The sequence below is a fragment of the Zerene cesonia genome, chromosome Z (assembly GCF_012273895.1).
Source record: "Zerene cesonia ecotype Mississippi chromosome Z, Zerene_cesonia_1.1, whole genome shotgun sequence".
In the NCBI taxonomy this organism is placed as follows: Eukaryota; Metazoa; Arthropoda; class Insecta; order Lepidoptera; family Pieridae; genus Zerene; species Zerene cesonia.
The window spans coordinates 902,245-929,363 of record NC_052122.1 but is presented as its reverse complement, the minus strand read 5'-3'; the positions used below and the strand labels follow the sequence as shown (position 1 = coordinate 929,363).

Genomic DNA, 27,119 nt, shown 5'->3' with positions numbered 1-27,119 from the left:
ACCCCATTATCACATGTACTCATCGGTGATTTCGTTTTGTTGTGTAAATAATTTTACGTTCTTTCTTTCATCATTGTTTTTGTTTATATTTATTCACAAATTATGTAACCTCTGCTGGATTATGTACAAACTTACGGAGGCTTCGTTACTGAAAAAACCATTATATACCATTTAATTATATATCACAGTTCGTACGTTCGGCTTGCATTCAAAATGCTAATGAATATTTTTACTAACTTTCTGCCATATTCATATGTTAACCAAGTGTTTAGTAGTACTTACATTTATATTTTTTTTACAAACACGACAGACATTATATTTTGTATAACTGAAAAATGCTCCGATCGACGAACTGCATTTATCGAACCATTAGTTCCTAGCTATAACTGCATCGATACATGATGTAACAACAAATAAAACTGGCAAGCGTATTTATAAGTTATAGTTTCTCTTTTTCGCTCTGCGCTAAGCTAAGGGTATTTTACCTATTTTTTGAATATCGTTTTCTTGTTTTTTATTTGTATTCTGTTGTTACAATCGGATCCAAAACATTGTAAGCAAAAACGTGAAGCAATCTTTGTTTATACTTTTTGGTTTCTACAATTACATTATTGCATTTTACAAATATTACACAATAAAATTATTTATCTTGCATTACACATACAAAGGTATGATGCTATTTATAAATGCTATTGTAACAATTTTTATATTTCTTACAAATTATGATGTAAGTACCTATGTTTAATTATGTTTGTTTGCTAAAATGTATTGATTAAATATTTAAGCTTAGTTTATATTCAGTAGGTTCTGTATCCTATGATATATAAATATATTTTGCGTTTTAAAATGATATTTTTTTTAACTTTTGTTAAGCAAATATCTTATCATCATCAAGTCTCAAGTTGGCATAGCAATTTTTGTTCGTAGGACAATATTGTGCTGTTACTAACCTTACAATACCCATTAAAAGGAAAAATGTAGTTGTGAGTAGTAAGTCTCAACAGTAAGCGTAACGTTTACTTCTTAACCTTCTATACAAAATCATCAATCATCTCAATCGTGTACGTACAAAATTTCCCACCAACTGATTTTTTTTTTTCTGTTTTTCTGTTTTTGATTATTAGGACAAGGTTTGCATGAAGAAAAGTAGATAAGTGCAGGGCCTCGCGCCACCGCGAGGGTTCGCCTCGGTTGGAGCGCAGCTTTAATGAGCGAGGGATAAGTATATACATATATATGTAATTACTTCATGGCTATTTTTTGTTAGTATTTAGTTATTTATTGTTACGGGCGATTTTCGACCATAACCATAAACCATTCCACCATAATTATTCTGTTGTGCGTACCAATAATAAACATAGGTTTTATATAATAAGCAACTAATTTATTTACGTAATACTTTTAATAGACATGTTCATTAAATATATGTCTATTTATACTTCAAGCTGAAGAATAATCTTCTTTGGGCCTTGGCTTGTTCTTGGGGTAGATACTGTATACCTTTACGTATTGTCCAGTTATATTCTGAAATTACAAAAAATATGTATAATAATAACAACATCTTCGTGTGTGTGTGTGTTTCCAGGGTTTAATTAATTTCCTTACCTTAAAACTTAGACAACATTAAAAAACATCTGGATTTTGACAAATATGAGATATTATTCATGTAATATTTGCATTTATTTACCGACGTTCCCAAAAACGCATCAACCGTTCTCAGTTCGACTGTATTTTATTTATTTATGTTTTATTTGATATATCCTTGGTTTTACAGATTGGCGTGATTATATTTGTTTTGTATAAAAAAAAAGTGATATGGCTCTTTTTTTTTTAGAATAGAGATATTGTAGATATTATTTATAGAAAAGTTTTATTTCTTTTTATTCCTATACCCAACAAATATAATGCCATTTCGTCCAATGAAAGTACTTTAGCAGAAAATCGAAACCTGATCGTCTAACGAAGGTCCATAGGTCCTCAACACGACGGTTTGCAGTGACTTCGCAGCGGTGTACCGGCGGTGATGCGCTCGCACCGCGTCGTGTATCATCGCGTGCGTCATCTGCGCGCGGTCCGCCGAGCGCGCCACGCACCGCACCTCGCGCAGCGCCTCCAGAGCTATGTTCAAACGCACGCGCCCCAGGAATGCGTATAGAGAACTTTCGTCTTCTTGTTCCTGCATACAATTATTATGTAAATAAACTTATGTTTTATGTTTTACCAGCTTTTGCTCGCGGCCTCGCACGCGTTAATTCGGAGTTGTTTAATAGATATTATTATACATGTACCTTCCTCTCTATCTATTAAAAAAAAGCCCTTAAAAACCCATTGAGTAGTTTTAAGGATTTAAAGCATACATAGGGACAGAGAAAGCGACTTTGTTTTATTCTATGTAGTGTATATTATTCAGTAAAATGTGTCTTGCCTTTTTTCTGTCTTTTTCAATGACATCTTGTTGCATCTGCTTTATTTCTTTAATCCAACCCCTAAAAATTAACACGAAATGACAAAAGATCATACTATTAAAATAACATCAATAAATAACATTAGATCATCATAATATTAAAAATAATTACTTGCAAGTGTGTAAAAACTCGCTCAAGATACTTTCGTCGTGCGGCAGGTATCCCTGACTTCGAACCTTTGTTTCGTACCAACATTCATTCAATTTAATGGTCAAATAGTGTGAGCACAACACAAGTATTGCCTGGGAAATAAGCATAATATTGAATTACGTAGGAATGATATATTATACTTCTACTAGAATTTTCTAGATGGGTTTGGTATGCAGTTTTTGAAAATATCCATTACAAACTGTAGTAGTACTTAGATAATAAAATAAAATATCTTCCCTACTTTATGTTTATTAAAAACTAAGTTTCTTGTGAAGTATAAAATAATTATAATCAACCTCACCTCATCTTCAGGTGTCAATTTAATGTTTTTGTACAGATTGTAGGCTTCATCTGCGATATTTACTTTATACGCTAAGTCTTCAGAAAGTAATTGTAGTAAAGCGTAGGCCTTAAACAGAATAAATAACGCTGAGCTATCTGCGATAATACTTTAATCGCCAGGTTTTGTGTAGGTAGTTAGGTTAAACAATGTCTATGAAAAAAAACTCTTTTGGAATAATTAAACGCCACGGCACCCGTAAACAATTAATTCAATTAATTCAAATTATCCATTAAGCAATGCTTATTAGAACATTGTATTGAAATTGAACATTGTATAATTATAGGAAGTACCTCAGTATCTCTAAAGAATACAGGCAAAAGATGCTTTTAATTCTAGCCGAGATTGTAACACAATTTATAGATTACTAGCTGTTCGCGCCGGCTTTGCTTGTGGTTCATATATATTCTTTGTGACTCAGTGAAGTTGCAGCTTTCTAATGGTGGATGATTTTTTTTTTAAATCGGTCCAGTGCTTTTTGCGTGAACACGTACAAATATACAAAAGTTTTCTGTTTATAATAAGTGTAGATAGGGAAATTACCTTGGACATCCTTGACCCTGCCATATCGACTGCAGTGTAGCAAACCGAAGAATCGTTGCCCAAATGATCCTCTAACATATTTCTTAGAGTCGTAGACAAAAGTGGATATTCGAAATCTGAAAATTGAGTAAGTGTGGTTGCAAAAAATTGTAGTTATATTAGAGTATGAATAAAGAACGCAACAATTATATTTTTTACATGACTAGTTTGTTGTTGAAATAGTAAACAGGCAGTAGATAAGTTGCACAGTAGGTAGTTTAATAAAATTGTACATCGTGCCTATATCTATTTACTACATCAAGGTAAATAAGCATGCATTGACTAAATATAAAGAAAGAATATATAAAATGCAGGTCCGAAAGCGTTAGTCAAATAAATGTAAATTCATTCACATCATATTACATTCATAAAAACATGTGTAATCTATTGCTGATAGTAATTAAATGTATAAAATGTGTTTAAAATGAAGAAAATTATTAAGAATCTTTAATTCAATAATTATAACTTTGAATGCTTGTCAAGAAGAGAAAGTTACAGTATGGTCTCCAGGAGCAGGTAAGTACTGTTTAATACACAAAAATTGCTTCTTCCTCGCAGTCACAGAGTATTGCCATGAGTATGAGATGCTTCATCGCATTAAATAAGTGATAATTGTCGGTTCACTCTCAAGCTTCCTAACTCTTTCATTAAATCAAACAATCAAACCGTGGTTTCTTTGAGATATGAGAGAGAGATGAACCAACCATTGAACAAATAAACATACTATTGCATTTATGTGTAACACTAGTAACGAACGACACAAAATCTCATAAATTACCTTCTAAAACCCCATATTCGTTAAGGCGAACGCCGGTCGCCAAGCATTCGTCGCGAAAAATAGCCGCGAGCAGTGTAGCGATCGTCGACCCTCGTTTCACAACATTGGGATACTATATTTAATTGAAAGCTCATTAATTTTCTTTACAACTTCCTTTCAAATCTTTTCAGCATCTCAATTTTTAAATATTGAATTTGAGAATGTTGATAGATGTAATTGTTCGCAGGCCCGACACTTTGGGATATACATTCAAATAATTTTCAAGTCGATATTGACACAACTGTATAGGTACTTTGTCAACACGACATGACATAGTTATAATGCGGAATAATAAATATTATTTTTTAAATACCCATCAACTACAATATAGATACATGTAATGAAATATAATTTAACTCAATCGAAAGAAAATCAATTCAAATGTATGCTTACTGTGTTAGAGGCACCAATATTAGCCCTCCATGTGATAAGCTGACCCACAGCTTCTCCACTCCTTGCAATATCACATATGATAGCCATAGCAATACACTGAATGGGTGCTCTTGTCAACTATCAAAATATTTAAGAAAATTAAAATGTATAATAACATACCGAATCTGCTGAATCTATCATCTCTTTGAAAAATTTTAAGTATGCCATAAAATTTATTTGAGATAAACAAATTGAAGGACTAAACTGGGCACAGTAGGAAAGAGTAGCTTGCTAAAGTAGTTCGATCTTCAGATGGTGCCGAGACAAAAATAAGATCCCAAATAGATCCAGTATCGTCTGGAAAATTCTCAATTTGTAAAGTACTTTAATATCAAACATTAGGTATAGTTGAATTATACATAGATTTTTCAAAAGGGATGCTGGTAGTTTGTCAGATATAACGGATATCGCCATATCCGCAATACACACTAAGTATTAAGCTTTGACAATGCTTTAATAACCAAGTGACTCTTGAGACGATTGTTTGATGAAATTATTTCAATGTAACGGATCCATTCGCCTTGACATATTGTGTTGAAAGTTGAAACATATAAAATGCGTTCCTTTTCAAATAGATTTTCAAACCCGAACTTTTTGTATCAACTTCATAATGTTTATGAGGTATTTTACAAAAGATAAAAGAGTTCTTAGTTTAAAGTGACCCTTAAACCGTTAAATAATATTACGACGGAACAACGACTCTATAGTAGGTACTAACTGTCATAAGATCGAGAAGTTTATAAACTCCATTTTGCAGCACAAAAAATTCTCTGTATTCCTTTTTCCAAACTATTCCTTCCCATATAAAATTTAATAACGCTATCATCCATCTGAAAAAGTAATAAATCCAATTTTAAAGATTTATATTATGCATTTGCATATAATATGTATAAGTAATATGTCTTAAAGAAACTAAAATAAAAACTGCATGTTATAAGCCCTTTATATTTATGCGATCTTGGTAGACTTAGTGCAACTCTATACTCAAGTAAGTGTTAGTGTAAACGTGGGAAGAAGACTTAATTTATTTTATAATAAATATATCAATCTATTAGTGGGTCACGGTAATGTGAGATTTTTTATAAACAACTCAACTATAACTATTTATTAATTTTTGTTTTAAACTATTAAATGACAACATTCAAAAACTTATTGTATAATCCTACTCGTCGTACTGTGTACACAATTGTGTGTAAGTCAGTACACAAATTTATTCTACTATTAATTTAATGCATAAATCTATATAGTAACATAAATATTAATAAAATGTACGCGAACATCATAAATCAATAAGATGTGTTGAAAATGTGACTCCTCCTCATCCCACACATTCCACCCCACGCTCGTGGCCCCACACTCCTCGATCAATAACTGCATCGAAACTGTACTTCTACCTAGGTCATTCGTTCCTAGTACTTCACAAAAACTTTTCTATAGTTATTGCTGTGTAAAACTTATTATTCAAACTATTACAAAGTTTTGACGACACAGTCTATTGGCGCTCTTCATACTTTTGTAGGAAGCTTTTTATCTCCTCAATTGAAGTTAATTAAATTGTTATCATTATGCTATTTTATGCTGACTAAAAATATATAAAGAAGAAAAGATTAAGAAAATTTATTCGTCGATAAGGTGTTGGAGAAGTCATACTAGAAGCCAACTAATAATAGTTCGAATAAATTACTTTTCATTTATAATTAAATGCTTATCCAAAGCAAACAATATGTCATTGAGCATTTTTCTGGCCAGTTTTCCGATAGTTATGGGCCATTTTATATCAGGGTACACGCAACAACTTATTTTAGCGTTCAACTCCACAGCACTTGTTAGCAGGCGAAGACATAATGCTATTATAGCCTGACTTTTCTCCACTGGTGGTGATTTTTGATCAAGTAGAGTATAACACAAATCTGCAAAATATTCTCTGGGTTAGCGTGAAAGTTAAATTAATATGTACCTACGACTTAGGTTCGTTACATGTGATTTTAAAACAAATATAGGCCATTTTATTTAACTAAGTAGTAAGTAGTATATTTAAAATATAATTTAACATTGATAGCTAAAGCAATTAGATAAGGCAACAAGATATCGAATAACGAATTACTAAGATGATATTTATTACTTAAGCATATATTAAAAATTATTTATAATTGTACGTGACATAATAAAACGTTTTGTATTTTATACTAACGCATTAAAATTATAATTCCATGCGTATCAAATAAATCTTGAATTGACTCTAATCTTGTATCAAAGTTCCTGTGATGGATCGATACTTGCAGCACTCTTAAACACCAGTACAACACAGATAATTCATAGGGGTTTTCTGAATACCATTCAACGTACCACATTATTCTAAAAAGCAAAATTGCCATTTGAGTGTTTCATATCAACACCTTTTTTAGTATGTACGTACATAATTATTAAATATTTATGAACCAGTTCAATATTATTTTGGTTATTATACCTAATATTTGTTTGAAACATGAAACATGTATAATTATTATACTGAATTACCTCATAATTAACCCGTATCGTCTTATAACTTTGGCCGGCATCAGAGGGATTGTACAAACGAGGGCTTGAAGAGCGGTTTTACGAAGTTCGCTAAAAAGAGCTGTGGACCATTTTGCTCTTAAGCAAGAAAGTCCCGGATCTATCATATACATTAAACCCAACAGCCAGTACTGGGATTCGATCATCTAGAGTATTTGAAAGTATAAATAAAAGCTAAAGCAAAGAAAATTGATATTAGTGATCTAAAAAAATCTTGATAGACATATACAAGTAAACGTTGATTTGTTTCTCGATTTATCAGGTTACGTAGCCAAGGCCCTTGGCCCCCTAAATTATTTTCAAATAAAATGGCTTAGCTTTTCACTACTATATCTATACATGTTTAGACTATATAATTGCACATAATTTAAAGTATACAAAATAGAAGATCGATCTAGAGAGAGTCGCTTAAGATACTATATTATACACACACTGTATATTAACTTACAAATTTATTGTAAGGGTAATATTTTATCAAGTCAACAGAGAAAAAAATTAGTATTTTTTTGAACTGTACATCTAATTGGCTAGTGTTAAAGTTGACTGTACGTGTCCAATCTCGCCTTGGTGGAACCTCTGTCAATACGGCCAAAGACATAACATCTAAAACAAAAAGACGGTAAAGTGTGGGTATTGTAATTTACACACCAACACAGGTAAAGACTTGAAGTGAGTAGGTAACTGATCTATATAGGAAGATAATTTAAAGAAAATCTTAGGCGTTTCACTCTCCCTGGAGCAAATAAACAATAATAGATACCCAGTGTAAACAATAATTTAAATAAACAGGAAAGACAGAAAGAGAGAGACAATACACAATAGTAATATACCAAGCATTATCAGCGAAGAGCAGGCCGTTAATCTTTCTCTGAAGCATTTAAACAGAGCAGTAGCGATGACAGTGAGCGTGATTCTCTCGTGCCTGTGCTCCCGGGCCCTGCACTCGTAACGGAATGCCCAGACGAAACACCTGCGATGTAATAAGAACCACTAATTTACACAGATCGATGGAAATTTTTAGAAGTCGAATGTAAGTTCTATTTAAAGTGCTTCCGGCATAAACTTCAATAGGTTCAGACTAACGTTTCAGTTGTTCTCTCAAATATATATTGCCGGTATATAGGGTAATTTTCATTAAATACTGGGAGTGGTGTATATGATATTGATATTTTTATTTTACTGTGCAAAATGTATACTCACTTTTGAGCATAGCTGTCAGGGCATGGTAACAATAGCCGTTGCTTAGGATTTCTATTCAAAAAATCTAACGTAGTCTTCAAAAGAATGAGGAGTAAGGATAGCGTATTCGACATATGTACGGTGCTATCACCTTAAATCAAGTGAAACCCATTAAATAAGTACTTATGGAAAAATCACAGGTGTTATTGGAAGCATACCAAGTTTTACGTTAATATCCTGTGGATTCAAGGGGTTTATGTCATAATCAGGCAAGGCTCTTTCTGGGAAGTAAGGATTGAAGCGATAGAAAATGTTTTCAATTATGTTCTCTCTCATCATTATCATACCTGGAACTCAGAATTCTAACATTATATAACAGTCCGGAAATACGTATGAGTAGGTAGTTGATTGATATATCAATTCAATACATGCTTACAGTTATCCACAGAATCGCAGGCAAGTAGAAGAGCTAGTTGTAGAAACGTTGGAAATCTATGAGAAGTAGAGATAGCTAGCATTCTAATTATTGTCTCATAAAGAAATGGTCCTGCAGCAGACAACGTATGACGGATCTGAGCAGCCCCGTGCCCTCGCAGAGAATCCGGTGCTGATAATTGCCAGAGCACTCCTTTCGATACCAAATCAAATAAATCGTCATCCTGCATTTGCATTAGAAGGTAGCCTAAAAGAGAAAGGAGATATTTAAAAACAGAAACTCTACACAATGTAAACTTAACAATACTACAGCAATTCAGAGTTCAGAGAGTTAGTTATAAAATGTGGGTAAAGGCATTAAGGTACACCATAATCACTATTAGTGACAAGGTGAATACTGTCCCATAAGACCGTTAACGATAAATGCATACGTTAGCTGAATGGTTAAATTTATGCACTATTGTTAGGGAAAAGAACGTACCTAATTGCGTTTAAAAAATAAGCTATTAAGATTAATATTTACGAATGTGGTTACCTAAATAATTTCACTCACATATTACTTGTGAATGCTTCTGCCGTGTTCTTCAATATCGATCTTTTTAATTTTGTTGATAAATATCTTATGAAAAACAAATTTATATTTCTTATTTACCTATACCTCAAAAGGAAACTCAGGCTAATGATCGACCCACATATAGATTTAATTTCTTTTTCCTCTACCTTAAGAACTATATGAAAAAAAATAATCATAAAACCGTAATACCTAAAAATCCAAAGTAGTTTTGCAATGCATCAAAATATTTTATAACATCAGAAGCGACTAGCAAGAGGATTGGCCTTTCCACATTTCGCAATAACAAAGCAAGCCCCTCTCTTAGTTGTGGCTTCTGTGGCAGGTTAGTGATTAAAAAATCCAATATCAAGCAAACGCTATTCAGGCTGTCAATTAACTGCATATGATTGTTACTAAAATTATTGTAAGTAAAGGCGCAGAGATCAATAGCTATTATATTATATTAATTTGTAGGGAATTTACGATAGGACTTTTCAAAATTTCGGGCTATGGTTTCTAAACAATATAATCCATGCACACATGTAACCATAAAAGCTATGGTATATCATGTGACATCCGCATACATAATAATTGAAATTCAGTGACAGTATATTGTGAATATCGACTTTTTTTAATCTATGCAATACATGGAGGTACTACGTATCTACGATATAATGCGTGTGGTTTTGTAAAGTCGCCCGGTTAAAATATTCCGTTTGCTCTTAAGTAATTTTATTGTGTACACGCCTTAATTTTTAAGCCATCTTGTTTTGGATTTTGTATTTTTTTTTTTTTTTTTTTTATGTCATAGTCGGCAATGGAGCTGGTCGCCTGATGGTAAGCGCTACCACCGCCCATGAACATTTGGAGAGGCGTAAGGTCAATTGCAGACCTTTCGCCTCTACAAATGGATTGCCGACTTTAATTGGTAGGATTAGGAAAGGATTGATGAGAGGAATAAAGGAAAGGACTGGGAAGGGTGAGGAAAAGGATATGGGCCTCCGGCTCCCCCACTCACCGTACGAAACACAATAGCAAGCTATTATTTCACGCCGGTTTTCTGTGGGGGTGTGGTACTTCCCCGGTGCGAGCTGGCCCAATTCGTGCCGAAGCGTGCTCGACTCCCACAATAAAATGTATACACTTATTTTTGCATTTTGTTCTCCCAAGCTTTAAAGTAATTACTTGATATGAAAATTAAAATCATTGGAAGATATTGAACAAAAAGAGCACATAGTTTAATAACCTAGTACTACGTAAAAGTATTTCAACTATGAAATGGAAAAATTACTTATTATTAATCAATATTAATTAACATTCTAGCCATTTTCAAAAGGATACAAATCCACCACTGGTGGTCCTTGCAAAATCACGTAAATGAGCTTCTAATCGTTCTATCTGTTCGTCGACCACCGGATCCAAAACCATGAACTCTGGCATCCGTACCATATCCCAACCCTTTGCCGGCGGACATTTGTCGTTCCAATTTCTATCTGAGAACATAATACTTCTTTTGCGATGAACAATTTATGTGATGTGTTCAACAAAAAGCACTTCGTATAATTACAATAACTATGACTGGCTTCAGAACATCATGGATAACGTTCCGTCACTTGCAACACTTTAAATGAATAAAACTAAAAGTTATGCTTATTTGGTTTTCAATGCGTTCCACCCAACTTCTTAAAGTTAATAAAAGATTATCCAGAAACCTTAAGAGAAATAATATTACGAGGCATGTAAGCATATTGCACCAATATTTCGGTATCAGTTGCCGGCGATATGGGTTATGAGCATTTAAATTATAAATAAGAATTATTACACGCTCTCCCGGCCTTTAAACCCTCAACAAACGTAAATAAAATGCCGCAGTTGGCCTTCAAGCGTTAGGCTAGCGACGTTAAATTTATGAATGCTGACCTATATAATAATTTTTCTTTTAAACTTAGTGTTCTTGGAAAATGCTAACGGTGCATTGAAAATATAGCTTAGGCAAATGAGAGGATAGATGGGAGGAGTGATAGTGGATTTCTGCAATATATTTTATTATTTTTACAGGCTATCCTCCCGCGTTTGCACCCGCGTAATGAAAGGAAATTCCATTTAGAATGAGATGTTTACCCACCATGAGAGTAGCCTATCATTTTCTGTTCACCTAAATTTCCCCAAACCTTAAAATCTAAATAATAATAAATTCGATCGTCGGCGAGAATTATATTACAAGACATACAATCAAAAAGTCAGCTTCAAATTTCATTGATATTTGGCATGATAGAGAAAATGATGATCTGGGATCTGCTGATATTGGTACTATAGTGCCTTTGGAGGTTGTTGTGAAATCAGTAGCAGACTGGTATATATGCACGTCTTGTTCTTACACTGCAGACGACAAGAAACATATCTCTATGGGCACACGCGACCGTATCCGATTTGATTCGGCGGAAGCTTTTGTATATGACTGCTAATAGTAAGCTGACTCCTATTATGAGATAAAGTATGTGACCTAAATTATCCACATCGCCCGCCCAGATAGTGATCAAAGCGATGTTGATTTTAAAACTTATGGAACTTATGAGAATCATACTCAGTTGATTTTAAGTAAATTATTTAGAAATATATATAACAATAAAACAATAAATATTACTTGAAATTTTTGCTTCAGAAACAATATTGCTGCTCGCGTCGGCCTCGCTCATTCAGACTTTTCTTTTTAATTATTAAAATTTTTTACAGATCATATCCTAATCTAAGCGGAAAAATCCAACAAAACAAAAACCTGTGACTAGTGAAACTCTCCCGACTATTTTAATATTTATAAAATATAGATACAAGATTTTGATAATTTTTTTAACATTAAGAAAAGAACCTATATAACTAGCACCCTGTCTTAATGGCCATGATGACAAATTGCTATTGGTGCTGGTAAATAGTTTCATGGACGTTACAACCATTGAAACTATTATAAACTTCAAACAATGGAAAGGTTTGCGGGTCAAGATAGTGGCACGCGAGAAATCGTATTAAAAATATGACGGTAGAATTAAAGGGTATGTGGGTGAGGGAAAGTTTAATTTCCAATGCAATAGAAGGAACAGTATCAATCATTTTAGTAGTGTTTACTTTCTATTTATTATATAGTTCACACGTCTTTAACTGTTCGTAGGTAACTAAATGTATACTCCTTCGAAATAATTTTTTCGGGTAATAAAAATCTAAATGCATTACGTAAAGTGGATACTGTATGCTTACCTAATGGTATCGGATCTAACTCCTTGAGAAGATTTCTCTTAAGAAGACCTTCCTCAGTATACAATTTACCTTCAGGACCATGAACGCAAAGAAATGTATCGGATGATCCAGAAATAGATTCAGATATATCGAAATATTCATCTTTGGTTATTTTTTTAAATTTATCTCCATGTTCTTCTTTTGCGAAAAATTGCGTATGCGATGAGCTCTTAGAATCTAAACAATCGCCTTTAGCTTTTTTAGATTTATCGAATTTAGATATTGTCTTGGCTTGCTTCGGTGTAGTAAATGCGGATTTCTTTTTATCCATACTTGTCGCTTTCTCGTTAATAGATTGTTTTATTTATGAAAACTTTTTGACGACTTATAATATGACAATGTCAGGTGTCATTGTCTATCGTCTGTTTATAATACAATAATTGAATAATGAGGTGTGCCTACACCAATATGTATAATTTTATTATATATGATTCTTGAAACAATATGTTTTGTCAGAACTCTTTTAAAAGAACAGACGCGACGAATCGGTCAACTCCCCTGCGCGGGCGCAGCATTTTGTTCCGGCGTATGTGAGACCAACGCAGTGACAGCCGCGCAGTAGCTCTTTGGCATCGCTGCGCGGCGGTTGTTTTGTTCTATTCGTTCTCTCCTATAACCACATACCACATGTTAATTCATTAGTTTTCCTTGCGAGAAAACCAAGTGAAATAGTTTTGCGTTTACGCATTTGTGAGTGAGTTTATTTCATGCGCATATCGTAATCGTTACCTTCAGAAGTTTTTTGGTAAGTTATGCATGTATTATTTTGTTTTGTTGTATTTAAGACATTAAATACATAAATATTTATAGTATTTAAGTCATAAATAAAATTTTAATTACAATTCATTAATTTAAATGCATTCGCATTTCGCACTAATAAGTTGTATATATCTAAATCATTAGCAAATACCTATATGTAGTGTGCAGTTCTATTGGATCGTTATAATTTTGAAATTCAATAATAAAATTATCGAAACGCAAACTACAACCCAAATATAAGGTCACAGTAGTCGTTTCAAATGATAGTTTTGAACTCCATAAAATGAGAATAATATAAAAGTAAACATTGTACTAGTTGTAACGTTAATAAGGGCACAGGTGAACAATTATATGCTTCGGTTGACAGGTGTATGAGTGAATAGTGAGGATAATATAAAACGTGACTCGTGACGCACCGCTCTGTTAAATGCTTTGTAAATTAACTTAACTATATATAGTTTTACTAGCTGTAAATATATTTAAAATCGATTATAATTGTAATGTGTAATACGTCATGTGTTATCCATTAGTTTTAAAAACAAGCTTGTTATAATTATATCGCTACAATGCATTATCCACGCTATTCTTATAATTCCTTTATCTCAATTAAGCTTATTAACGGAAATAAAAAATTAAAACAGGATTTTTGTCCTATCTGAACTGAAGGGTATACATTTTAAATCTTCAATGAAATCCATAAATAATTTAAATCATTCATAAAACTAGAAAAATAAAGATGCTTCATAAACGGCCAAAAAGTTCGATCGTCAATATCATTATCAATAACAAACACGCGGCTTTGTTATCGGCTACTATTGAATTGTACAAATGATCGAGACAGTTGTTTTAATTAATATGTAACTTTATGGACAACGATTCGAATATACTTTAAAAAAAATTAACTTGTGGGACCTATAATAAGACATCGAATTGACATCATTAATGGTTTGTTATTGTATTAAAACCTCGCTCTAAAGGATAGTAGGTGGTAAATGGTGTCGGGAATTGATGGTAAAGTATATATCTATTGAATGAGTCTGAACCAGTATGTTATCTAGCCTTCGTTGGGTGCGCTCACTTATAAAGGTCAGACTTAAGCCTGTGGACGAAGCGCTAAATGAAAAACAAATACCTAGCTAACATTTTGACATATAGTTCTATAGCATTCAGATTCTTATACCTACACATTTCAAAAATTTTAAAGAATGCAATGAATTCGAACATTAGGTTGGATTGAAACCTGTGTCGTTCACCGGAACGTGGCGATACCTGACCACTCAGCAACCCATGATCACGAAAATATTTCAAATGCGTATATTTTTGTTGACTAATTTCTTAATAATTAATTTATTATCCAACTTTATATAAAGAGCGAATTTGGTTCATCATTACCTTCCATCATGAAAAATTTATGTGTGTACATCAGCGATGAATTATTCTTTACACAAAATTCTTATTTCGATCGTTTACATATCTACTTAACTCTGTGGTAGTAAGAGATAATAGTGAAATTGGTATCACAAACATTAAAATAACAATTCCATTAATATGGTTCCTGTTATCAAGTAAGTACCTAATTCTTTTCTACAAAAAAGTCATCGACCTTATTCAAAGATGGAACCAAATGGATCACAATTCCCTATTAAGCAAAAGAAGAATCACGACAATCGCTGGAAAACCCACAGAGTTACAGAACCAAAACTATAATACAGTAAAATTGAGCATTTTCTTCGTTTCTAAAAACGTCGGTTAAAGAACAAATGAGACCTCGGAAGCTAAAAAAATACTAAAAGATCAAATTATACAGTTCCACGTGATGCAGCAATGAAAGTAACATTATCAGAGTCTGATAAGTACCATCTCCGCATGATTGACGTGTTGTTCTAAGATTATATCGCGATAATGCTGAGAATCTGTCATTGATAAAAACTCTAAGATAAATGTGGAAAAGTCTGCAAACATTGTGCATTGTAGTTCCCTCTTGATACTATTTGATTTAACATGTAAAGTGAATTAGGGGTTCATCATGCCGAATTTGTTGAAACGGTACGTGTCATTTGACTTATATCGACATTTATTGGGTCTATTTATTATTAATTTCGCGAAAAGTAACCTGTTTAACGTTAATAAAAGAAAATTTACATATAATCTTTTTATTTTATCGTATAATTTTTTGGGTGACATCATCATCGACATTTTTATAACTACTTATTTAAGATATTAAATAAATATTCAAGAATTATATATAATATGCGTAACTTTCCTCCTCCATACTGCATTTCGCTTAGGAATAATAATTATATTCCGTAAGATTAATTGTACAGGCATAAAAATATTGCACGCCTTTTAAACGAGGATGTTGTGAAAGTAGTGGTTTTAATTAACATTATTTTAATTGTAATAAAGCACATTTAAATTCAATCATAATGCAAAATGAATCATTCTTTTGATGTAAGAGTTAATTTAGAATTTTGACTCAATAATTAGTGAATAAGAAAGTGCTTAACACTTGCTGTTCTGGTTAGCATGCTGGGAATGTGTTGAATTATTTATATTTGATGGGACTCACGGTCCGAACCTGCGTGGGGAAGAGTTGCGACGCATTTAGATTTAAGTCTATCTTTGACCATGCAATTATATTGATAATTGCAAATCATACATAACTTGTAAATATAACACAAATTCAACTTTTATACCTATTTATCTGTATATCGTTATTTACGGTGCTTTTATTGCTAGGCATACACGATTTTATTACGGTAGGAGGACAATATACCGTGTATAAAAATTGTTTTGTTTAAAAATTAATAAATATCGTTAGCAATATGTCGACATCTATCTTCATTCAAACACCGTCTTATTTCTTAGTTCAATAAACTCACAGACAGGCTTTTTTTCTCTGGGGTCACAGATTAGATAATAACGACACATTGTGTCAAATACACTTTCTATTGTTGGCGTTTAATTCGTATTTTTCGTTGGCATTATATCGTATTTTTTAAATATTACGAATATATATTTATGGGACTGGGACAAGCATTCGAGTGGAGGGAAGGTGAACTATCAATACACCCCAAACAACTACTTACTATACAAACAATGCCCTGCAATGCTGGAAACGTTTTCTTGGTTATGTGCTTGATTATGTGTCTCACGCTTTGAACTGTATATTTTGTGGAGAAATAAATGTGGTAATAAATTTAATTTACACTTCGGCTCTCACTGTAAACTAACATTTACATTTTTATCCAAGCCTTCATCTCGTTCACTAAAAAACATAAAGTTTTCTCTTATTTATTATTTCACTGAATAGTAAAATTAATGTATCCATTTTTGAAGTTTTAAAATAATTCGTTACTTTGAGGAAAAGATAACTAGAAAAGGCGCACATAGTGTAATCTGAAATTATATATCGTTTAAGTTTAATAATAATTAGATAATTGTATATAAAGTTATCTTAGGAAATATACTCGCCTACAAGCTATTTTTGGAACTAGTTCCTATAAATCAATAAGTGACTTGGCCGATTACCTAATGTTAATTATTTTGAAGCAGCCAAGGCAAACGTGGGATTACATGTAGGAAACCCATAAAATATTCACTACTTTAATCATTCTACACTAATTCTAATCGCTGATATGCTCTCCCACGGCTCTATAAGGAACTCTATGGATCTATCTTTTATATATTTAATATTTTCTTATAAACACAAAGTTAATTACATGCACTTTTAGTCGTTTTAGTTTCATGAACCCTACCCGAAATGAAATTCCGACTACGCCTGTGTGCCACTTGAACAAATATCATTGAACCCTTATTCATACTTATGTCGAAAGAATTATAACAATATTTAAATCTTTTCGCTTCCCATTGGATGTGTTATGTATCGTATTCTCATTAAACCTTTCTATCACGTATGCTTCAAGTTTAATGATTCTTATAATACGGAAGCTAAACTTTCTGTCACACTATGCATATTTATTAGTATTATAATATACTGTAATAGATGTGGTAAATATCAAACGTTAACTATCGAATATTAATAGGAAATTAAATGTTACAAACAGATTTATTCTAATATTTCATTACAATCTCAATCAAATTACAATCATTGTTGTTGCAGTTATTTAAACGTTCGCTACGTTTGTACGTTATTGGCTTTAACGATTCATTTATATTTACAATTTTATCAGGAAAAATAATTGCAAATACATCCCATGAGTCATATTATAACCAACAACTAGGTCTAATATAATGTCTCCGAGTAGCGACCAAGCAATAAACCATAAATACCAACGATCATTATCATACATACTGACATTTAATTGAAACTATATTACGAGTAATATGTAAAATCACTTTTGCGGAATGTAGAACAGTCATTATCTGATACAGTTGTAAACTTGTACGCTTATTCTACGAGGTGTACATATTCTTAATTCCGCCAAGAATGGAAAGAGATTTTCCAAGCGCGACATAAAAAAACTCTTAGTGTTTGTAAAAAAAGTTAAAGAACAAAAAAATATACAATTTGTATATATATCTGTAAACAAAATTTCTATGGATAGCATATATACATTTTACTAGCAACCAAAAGAATGCAAAATAAAACTCCAAAAGTTCTAGTCCATCAAATACCATTACCTATGTGCGTCGTATTTACGATAAGGAAATAGAGGTAGTAATTATTGATTTTATGATACATTGTAACTTACATTTGAAGCCTATCGTCGTAAAAAATAACGTTTGGTTGTTGGACAAATTTGTGCGAAATTTTATCAAAACATCGTAGGTACTATTTCTTTTTTTCTTCATTATGTACCGGAATATACCTATCAGCGGTTATGACGTGAGGACCTGTAAAGATAAAAAGTATTTAACGCGACATAAGTTCATAAAAGGTTTTCGACAGTCACGCGGCAACGACGTGTCAAAACAGCTGCAACTCTCTTGTGTAACATTGTGTCAATAGAAAACTCGTTAAAATGGATAAATGCATATGAAAATACTTACCAGTGTAATCGATGTACCGTGTATCTTGTACTTACGTTTTGTGACTGTAATAATGACAACATTTTTGTACCCATATTCATTATATGTATCTAAGTAAATTTAAACGAATTGCATTCTCTCGTAGAAACACTTATCCCATCATAACTAGATAATTATAGGGCATTAAAATGTTTAATTTTATTGTTAAATAGTCTTTTCTCATTTCTGAATATTAATGTTGAAAATAAATCATAACGTGTCTACTGAAATAACTAAAAATATGAAAAGAAAACCGTGTTGAAATCTTCTATTTCATTACCTGCCTCGACACAAAACCAGAACGCGTGAATTTGAGTAGAATTATAGCTTTACGCATCTTTTATGTTTTAAATTATACTGGTAGATATTATGTAATAAAGTGATTTGTCTTGCTAACGGTTGCGTAACAAGCATTTAAATGTTTGTTCCGCACTTCCGTACGCACTAGGCGCAACAAATAAGGTGCCTACTTCCCTTACGATGATTATGTTTTATTGAACTTCTAATCATAAAGTGTGGTCGCATTCTGAAATCTCATGATAGGAAATACCTCTCATATAATTCAAAAAAAATATGTCTATAAAATCTATCTTATTAAACATTGATAGAATACTAGAAAAATCTCACAATATTTACACAATTAAGCGTATGTAAATAAATAAGGACATTAAAATATTCCGATTACATCAATAGCACATGTACCTACGTAGTATGTTCCAACCTATTTTGTATAGGCACAAATTTCTTTACAACGTTAACTTAACAAAATGCAAAATGAACTTTCTACTTTCATCTCGGAAACAGTAATGAATTAATAATAAAGTTACGTTATAAAAACGTAGACTTCATAACGCACCTGCAATAGTTTTATGATCTTAGAAAAATTAATTGATTATATTTAAATTTTAACATTTCTTGTCGTATATTGAAGTATTCATGAAAAATAGGTATTTAATTAATCCTTTTTTGAATGTGTAATTACTTTTTATAATAAGTATTTGATATACATTTTAGTGATTTCATTAAGAATCTATGTCGAAGTCAATATCAATCTACTGTTTTGTATTTACAATTACCGGCAGTCCATTGTCTACATTTTCGACTATTGTTACCGCACTCAGGAAGCAATTGTCATTTTTCGCTGTATTTCGTTTATCTTCATGACCTCATTACAGCTGATGTTTAACTATTATATCAATTTGGCTAACTAATACCAATATAACTGTGCAATGTTTGTTTAGCTGTACTTGGTAGGTACCCACTTATATCATACTAACTGTCTGCCAGGCGTCGCCCGTAGTCCATGTAATATAAGCACTAAGAGATCACAAACATGCCCAACTGTGAAAGAATTATTGAAATCGGTCTAATAGTTCCTTAGATTAGAGCGTTCAAATAGACAAAGAAACAATTTTATCTTATCATAGCATAGACTTATACTAGAAGATTGCTTCCCAACAAAAAATATGTATATATAAGACAAGACCACAGTTTCTATCCATTTCAATAAACTTACCCATACCCCAAATGAACAGTTCTTTACAACAAAACATTGACATACCTACTTTAATAAAATATCGTACCAATTGTAAATACAGCTATAGTTACCTAATAAATTGGTGTTACCTATTTTTCTTATATCTATAATAATGGTTACATACAGTTCTAACTCTACTTCACGTGTTTATAAGGTGTTAAAGTGCGTCTATTAGCTGTTCTTATTTTTATTTGTTCAAGTTCAAACAAGTGTTAGTTCGTCGTACTCTTAGCTCCTACTGACCTCGATTATGGCATTTGTCAACTAGTACCTACAGCCGTACAGTTACTTTGTAACCGCTAAGGGATCAGATCCAGGTGTCGTGTATCTGTTCCGCTTTCCACGATTATCGTTCTTGAAGAAATACAAGCTGAACGCCTTTAATCCATTCCTAATGGCTACGTTACACTGATCAAGATTAAGTCCGTGAAAGTTAGATTTAGTACCTTTTTTTTAGTATTCTATTAGGAAATACAGCTTACGGTTTATATATATACATACATTATGACGTATCATACAGTTGTGTCCGGTCTATTACCATCTATTTCGCTCGTCACAGTATTTCACATTAGGACACCGCTGCTAATTAGATTACTGCGACCTTTCTATTAAAGTCAATTGTCAGTCAGAACAAGTGGTACATTGAAGAACCTTTCCCATTTACCCGATTGCAAAATCAAACCACAAAGACGCTATATCTTCTATCACTAAATCGTGCGACATGACAATCATCGGACAAATTGTTAGTTAGGATAATAAAAGACATCGAGAAGTCATTCAATTGTTCATTGATTAATTAAGACAAACTGTGTTAGTGCGGCGGCGGTAACAACTACAAAGAACACGTTTTAAATAACATTTCACGTTGTGTAGGAATTTGCATGACTCGAGAGAAACAACGGTTTGTAATAGCGAATAATTGGTCGCCGTTGGAAAATAATTATGTGCGTTTACTTTCCTTAACGTGGATGATATATTTTGTGGTATCTGGAGACAATGCGTCCGCGAACGCCGAGAACGCAGTGAAAGCGTTTGTGGTTTTATAATTTATTTTCATTTTCTGCAGATGCTTTTTCAGATTGTTGTAATATACGTATTTTAATGACTAATATTATAAAAATGCTATTAAATGTTAATGAAATATTAAAAAATCGAAATTCATCGATGCAGTTATAAAGTTTCAACCGAATATAAACTATAAAGTTAAATTTTGACAACTGTATTGAATAAAAGTGACGTACGATTATAGTCTTTAAACGATTCCAATATTTTGTTCCTCGTGAAGTATTTTGAATAATATATCAATCATATTTTCGCGATTAACGAGGTCGGTGTAAGCTGTTATCTTCATCACAAACCGCCGACTATAATTTTCGGTTGCTTATCAGATGTTCGCGAGGTCAGATCGGAGCATGCAAAGGCGAGGCTTGTGTGCTTATTTTTACGTTTTCACAGCACTGTCTAGGGCAGGTCTATGCATTTGGCGATGCGAGTATCTTATTTAGCAGGGTTACAAATTTGGCCAACTCGTACCGGGGAAGGTACCACACTTCCACAGAAGATCAGCTAGGTATGTGCCGCTATACTTTTTCTCACCCTTCCCCAGTCTGTTAGCCGCTCTACTTCTGCAATGTTCCTAGACACACCTGCTCAGATGCCCTCTAGGACATAAAAAAAGAGTTGTATATTAGCGAAAATTATTTGATTGTGTGGAAGTATATACTGTATATACTGAACTTAATAATTCGGTATGCTGGATACTTTCATATAAGTATTTGATTTTTATTATACAATTAAAAGTTTTCTGTTAGAAACATCTTTGAGAGATTTTATTGTGTAAACGTAATCTCTTCCTAGTGTAATTTCACAAATTCGTTATGAAAGGCCATCCGCGAAAATGCCGTTCCTCCCGTATCGTCCCTTTACAGTAAATGGAACATTGACCTTTTATTTCTAAAATCTACCAAAGATTTGTGTCACATCAAAGTGAACGATAAGTAACGCAGTCACGACCAGTACAAGTGGACGCAGTCCTCTTTCGCACTCTTCTACTAAATATACCATGTATATTAGAGTATTAACTCAATACACTATAACTCGTACTAGAATGAGGCCCCTCAATCTGACTAATCTTAAAATATATACCTATTATTTAAGGTTATTAATTAAACGGCTATGAGGTTACCTTTACCCAAAATATATGTTACTTTTCGCGTGTCGTGGAACTTTTGTGATATATTTGACAATTTTAGCCGCCTTGTCCGTTTACACAATAGAAAATGTGATTTAATAAATTTGTTCTAATCAGAAGATAAGCTCGAGAAGTTAAATTTAATGTTGTAGTTATCAAATATAGATCATTTAATGCCAAGCTTGTTTATTAGTAAAAACGAATTCCACTAGATTACATCATACAAGGTTCTGGTTTGACCTACATTTAAAAAGAATTTCAGTCCAAATGTACTTAATTATTAGCTCACAGGAAAAAATACTTATAATTATTGTGTAATGAATTATTGTGTGTAACATAATAGTATCACATAACAAATGATTTGATTTTTTCTGTAATTAAAGAATATGACACAAATATAAATGCTCAGATTTGCTAGTCAGCCTGGGCTTACCTACCGCGGCGATTCGAATTCGTACGGTTGCAGTAACTTCTACACCTTCACTGCAACGCGTTTGTTATGAAACATACGTAACACGAACTTAAACCAGATTACCATGTTGCAAATGCAATATCTGGTAATCTTACCAAATCTCTCTGTATTTGGTAAGAACAAAGTCCACAGCTATCGCCGTACCAATGACCTAAAAACGTTCAAAGTTAAACTGTGATTTAATTTTACAATAACTTTTTATACGTTGTTTTTTGTCAGAATGTATCGAACATAGGAAGTTATTACTTGGGAGCCGTAAAAAAGCTTAAGTATTGCTCACAATGAACTCTTGTTTGCGAAGGCCATCGAAAAATTTTCGTCATTATGTTTCTCGACACATTTTATTCAACCTTTCCAATTCCTTATATATAAAAGTTGAGTATATATGTAATGAATTTACCCTTGTGTTTGTTTAAATCAAGTCTACAAAATTATTTTCTTACAAAAAACAAAAACAATTGCTAAGATTACCGCAACACTTATTAAATTTTCATATATGAAGTATCTATAGATATAATTCAACCATAAAACGCTTTTCTTTGTACGGCATATGTTTCATTAAACTCGTCCTGAGTGCTCGATATCATCTTAACAACATCCCGTTCTCACGGTCTGATCCAAATGACTTTCGTTTTTTATCCATTTATATTTTTTGCTAATTACTCCATATTGGAAATTCTCGCTTCCAATTCTCTCATACTTTAATAAGGACTACCCATTTAAATTGGTTTTACATTTATCTTTATTTATACAATGGATATCTCGAACTAGGTAATCAAAGCTTTGTTTCCTACCTTGCTTAATAGACAACCTTTCGAACTCAGAGAACACAGCCGAACGCTGCTTACATAAATTATTATCAACCTAAATCATTTATAATATTGTCTTGCTCTTAAATGGAGTATGAATCTAAGTGCAATAGAAGTAATTAGGTCATAATGATTTTCTACAGTCAATTAAATTCAAAGAGCGCCCAAGCATAAACTGTAGACAGACTCTCTTCAATATTTACTTTATAAAAATTCCCCTCCTCATAAATCCTGATCATTCGATCTCAGAGCTAACCTCAATACCCATAATAATTATTGTTATAAATTTCCAATATTTATGTGGTAGTAAAATAAACAACGGAACTGTAAATCGTTCATTTTTAATTGCAAATACATTCACGGATACTTAATACTTATCCGAAATTATTATAAACGTTTTGATAGAGAAAGTTTTACTTATTTGCAAAACGTTATGTAAATTGAAGACATTATGAATGTGGTATCATCATAACATTATATAACATAGAATAAAATAAATTTAAATAATTATATAGGCGTATTGTAGGGAATGATTAGTATGTAAAGTAGACATAATGCATGCTACATAACGTCCACAAATTTTTCTATGAGTATAGTTTGCCATACTTAATAACGCGATTTTACTCAGAGATAGGAGGAAGTATACTTTCGCACTATCAGTATCAGCAGGTATATATGCTTATTAACTAACTAATTCAGATACAAGGGTAAAAATTAAATAGGTTAATGTGTAATAACAATATTTGCCTTGGATGCAAATACGCAATTCTCTGTATAAGGTTACCTAACCGTTAATAAAGAGATAAATAACAGGTAATGCATTGATCGATAAATATTTTCAATACTTTTATCAATACAGATCTGTCACTTCAATGTATATAATCGATACAAATGTAGAGATAATAGGTACTGAGTACCGGATCGACTTGGAAATTTTGTATCTGATTGAACGTGGCCCGACCTTCAGAGCTGGTGATCGTTTTCATTTTTATTGTGAAATCCTATATGGAAGGTTGTCGCCTGTCGGACACAAATTTTAATGAAATAACTTAAACCATTTCAATATTCTTTGCACCCACGTTCCTGACTCACTAGTATGTGTCATTTATTAAGTATCTAAGTATCTACTATCAAAATACAGACTAAAAAACACTTAAACTATTAATTTTATTTACTACTGTCAACAGGAGCGAATATTAGTGTCAGAGCTAAAATAATAAGTTGCAAACAAACAACGTAGATTGTGGCTATGTTTATAATAAAAATAACTCAACATCTGGCTATCTATAAAGGTTATGCTCAAATTATCCTGTGAACACCAGGAGTCCAGAAGGACTAGAAGCTTTGTTATACTAGCTGGCATTGCGGGGCGTAACACGAATACGGCGTGAAGGGAGGGTCATGCTGGAGGTCAGTACCTGTTCGCGGGAATTAAATAAAAAGCGTGACAGGTTGTATACAGGATGTCCATGAGCATACATCTGTAGAGCATGTGTGAATGACATTTGGGTCCTGTGTCTTATTAAGGTGCTTACTCGTAATATGACCTTTCTCAAAATCGATACAGTCTGTTTTAACATCGCAATGCCTTATATCGATGTAGATTTTTTACATTACTCTTATTTATGTTTTGTTCTTAACTGTTTTGATTTTAGTTGAATCGATTTTTAATATTCTAAAATTTCGTAATATCTATGTACAAATGATATATCTTGTGATATCTTACCACGTAATTATGCAAGATCTCAAGGAACTGCGATCCCCTACTAAGTTCTAACTGTTGGTTGAACTATAAGAATGTACCTTATCAAGTAAACGTGACCTTGACAGACAAACGTTGCTGACAAACATCCGCATTAACTAGTCGCGGATGAGTCGCGACAATATTAATGAATAGTGTAATTAATTAGTTCGGGAATTTAATTTTTTGAACATTATTTCTCAAAGTTGATCTTCTAAAAATCATAGCAAATGACATCCAACAAATATAATAATATGTACCTTGTAGGTACATATTATAATATTTGTTGGATCTATTATGAAAAATACTAAACATTCACCGTATAGTCCTGTAGGCTGTAGCATTTTAATAAGGAACAAATCATAATATTATTGTAGGGCACGTGTACATTTACAATACAATACGTTCAATTACACTTAATATATATAGCTAGACCTATACGAGTATGTTTAAAGTCTATACCACAGTGTATGTTAACCTTTGAATTTGACACGAGTGAAAACAAAATAAATATTATTGAACACACGTTAGACAATACTGGAGAAAAAAACACAACTTATGATAGTTGTTTCATTACTCATAACATAATAATGAAACCGTAATGAAGTTAAACGCATTACGACATTGTCTCGAACGTATGTGCTACGACTAAAGTTAATAATAATTTAAAAAAATCTAAACTATGCTTCATATTTCAGAATTGTTCCCAAGTATTCGTTTAAAATTATACAATTTTTTTCAACACCCGCTTTATTAATGGATTAAGGAAGTTATGAAATCCCAGATTAGGTTAGAACATAATCTATTGAGAACGGAGAGAAATGGTGAAAAAGCAGAATTTGCCGCGTTCGGTGGTACCTATTCCTTATAGTTTGAAATATATTTTATGCCCATTATTTCACTGTGCCTATAATAAATATTATATTATGGTATCTTGGTAGATTAAATAAACATACTACACAAAAGAGTGCGCTTTTGGATTGAGGTTAAATATCCCCTAGCGTATTGGTATCCATGTATCAATCATACGATATTGCTAAACTTTCTTAGTATAACACGTATAGACATAAGGTACATGTCTAGTAAAATAGTAAAACCAAATAAATTTAAATTGAAATAGCAGACTTGCCTCAATAGCCCCTATATGGGCATCACTTTAAAATAATGATATAGTCAGTTTAAAATTAAAATAACGATTTTTCCTTATATTTTTTGTTTTGGTGATATTAACAATTTTCAGTTAGTAAAATTAGCCGCGACTTACACATTTTTGAAAGCGGTGTCGATTAAAGCTTCAATAAAATCGTGTCTTGTTTTAAAACAGCATATAAAATGAAAAGATTGATTTCGAAAGGTAGTCAAAAGGGCAACCACTGTATACGATCGCGGACACGGCCTATATTTTCGACAGTATATACCTATATACAGTACTCAGTAGGCATGTTTGTGTAAATGAACATTCTCCTTAAACTTATTTCACAACGATGTCGTTGAAATTATTTCATTGTGCAGTTCGAACAATGCATTTATCAGATTACCTTCCTGCTTCCATTATATTTACTTTGATGTTTAACAAAGTTATTTTGTTCATAAGCCAGATGTCTGATTAGTATAAAAAGTCTAAGAATTTAAATAAAACGCATGCTGTTTTGTGATTAAATCATAAAGTATCTATCAACTACTCAAACTTTGTAAAACAGCTGTCCTATTCAAACAACCATTGAATCCTCTATACATCCATCTATCCTCGCTTGTCATTATACTAAGCATAATAGTCACACC

The 27,119-nt window shown here is 32.4% G+C and overlaps 2 protein-coding genes across 2 annotated transcripts in view; one reads left to right on the top strand and one right to left on the bottom strand.

The window, feature by feature from the left end:
• Positions 1 to 1,440: 1,440 nt before the first annotated feature.
• On the bottom strand, positions 1,441 to 13,068 carry LOC119835688. Its single transcript, XM_038360662.1, has 20 exons — positions 12,759 to 13,068; positions 10,851 to 11,002; positions 9,720 to 9,906; positions 8,958 to 9,203; positions 8,740 to 8,868; positions 8,543 to 8,672; positions 8,173 to 8,312; positions 7,791 to 7,945; positions 7,304 to 7,488; positions 6,978 to 7,141; positions 6,471 to 6,696; positions 5,505 to 5,616; positions 4,748 to 4,864; positions 4,316 to 4,427; positions 3,499 to 3,614; positions 2,917 to 3,024; positions 2,577 to 2,707; positions 2,426 to 2,486; positions 1,949 to 2,176; positions 1,441 to 1,524 (listed from the first exon to the last, which is right to left on the bottom strand). Exons 1-20 carry the CDS (start codon positions 13,066 to 13,068, stop codon positions 1,441 to 1,443), a joined length of 3,093 nt encoding a protein of 1,030 aa, XP_038216590.1.
• Positions 13,069 to 13,345: 277 nt separating this feature from the next.
• LOC119835494 (nostrin) overlaps positions 13,346 to 27,119 on the top strand; it is a 36,354-nt gene continuing 22,580 nt past the window's right edge. The window contains exon 1 of the mRNA XM_038360357.1: positions 13,346 to 13,542. The gene's annotated coding sequence lies outside the window, so the exon portion shown is untranslated. The remainder of the gene's footprint in view (positions 13,543 to 27,119) is intronic.

Excerpts from the sequence above, each read along its gene's own strand:
- LOC119835688 (XM_038360662.1), bottom strand. The coding sequence starts at position 13,068 with ATGGATAAAAAGAAATCCGCATTTACTACACCGAAGCAAGCCAAGACA. Across the intron at positions 8,869-8,957 it reads CTGCGATTCTGTGGATAACT|GTATGATAATGATGAGAGAG; the intron begins GTAAGCATGTAT and ends TCTGAGTTCCAG. Across the intron at positions 6,697-6,977 it reads TGGAATTATAATTTTAATGC|ATTTGTGTTATACTCTACTT; the intron begins GTTAGTATAAAA and ends AATATTTTGCAG.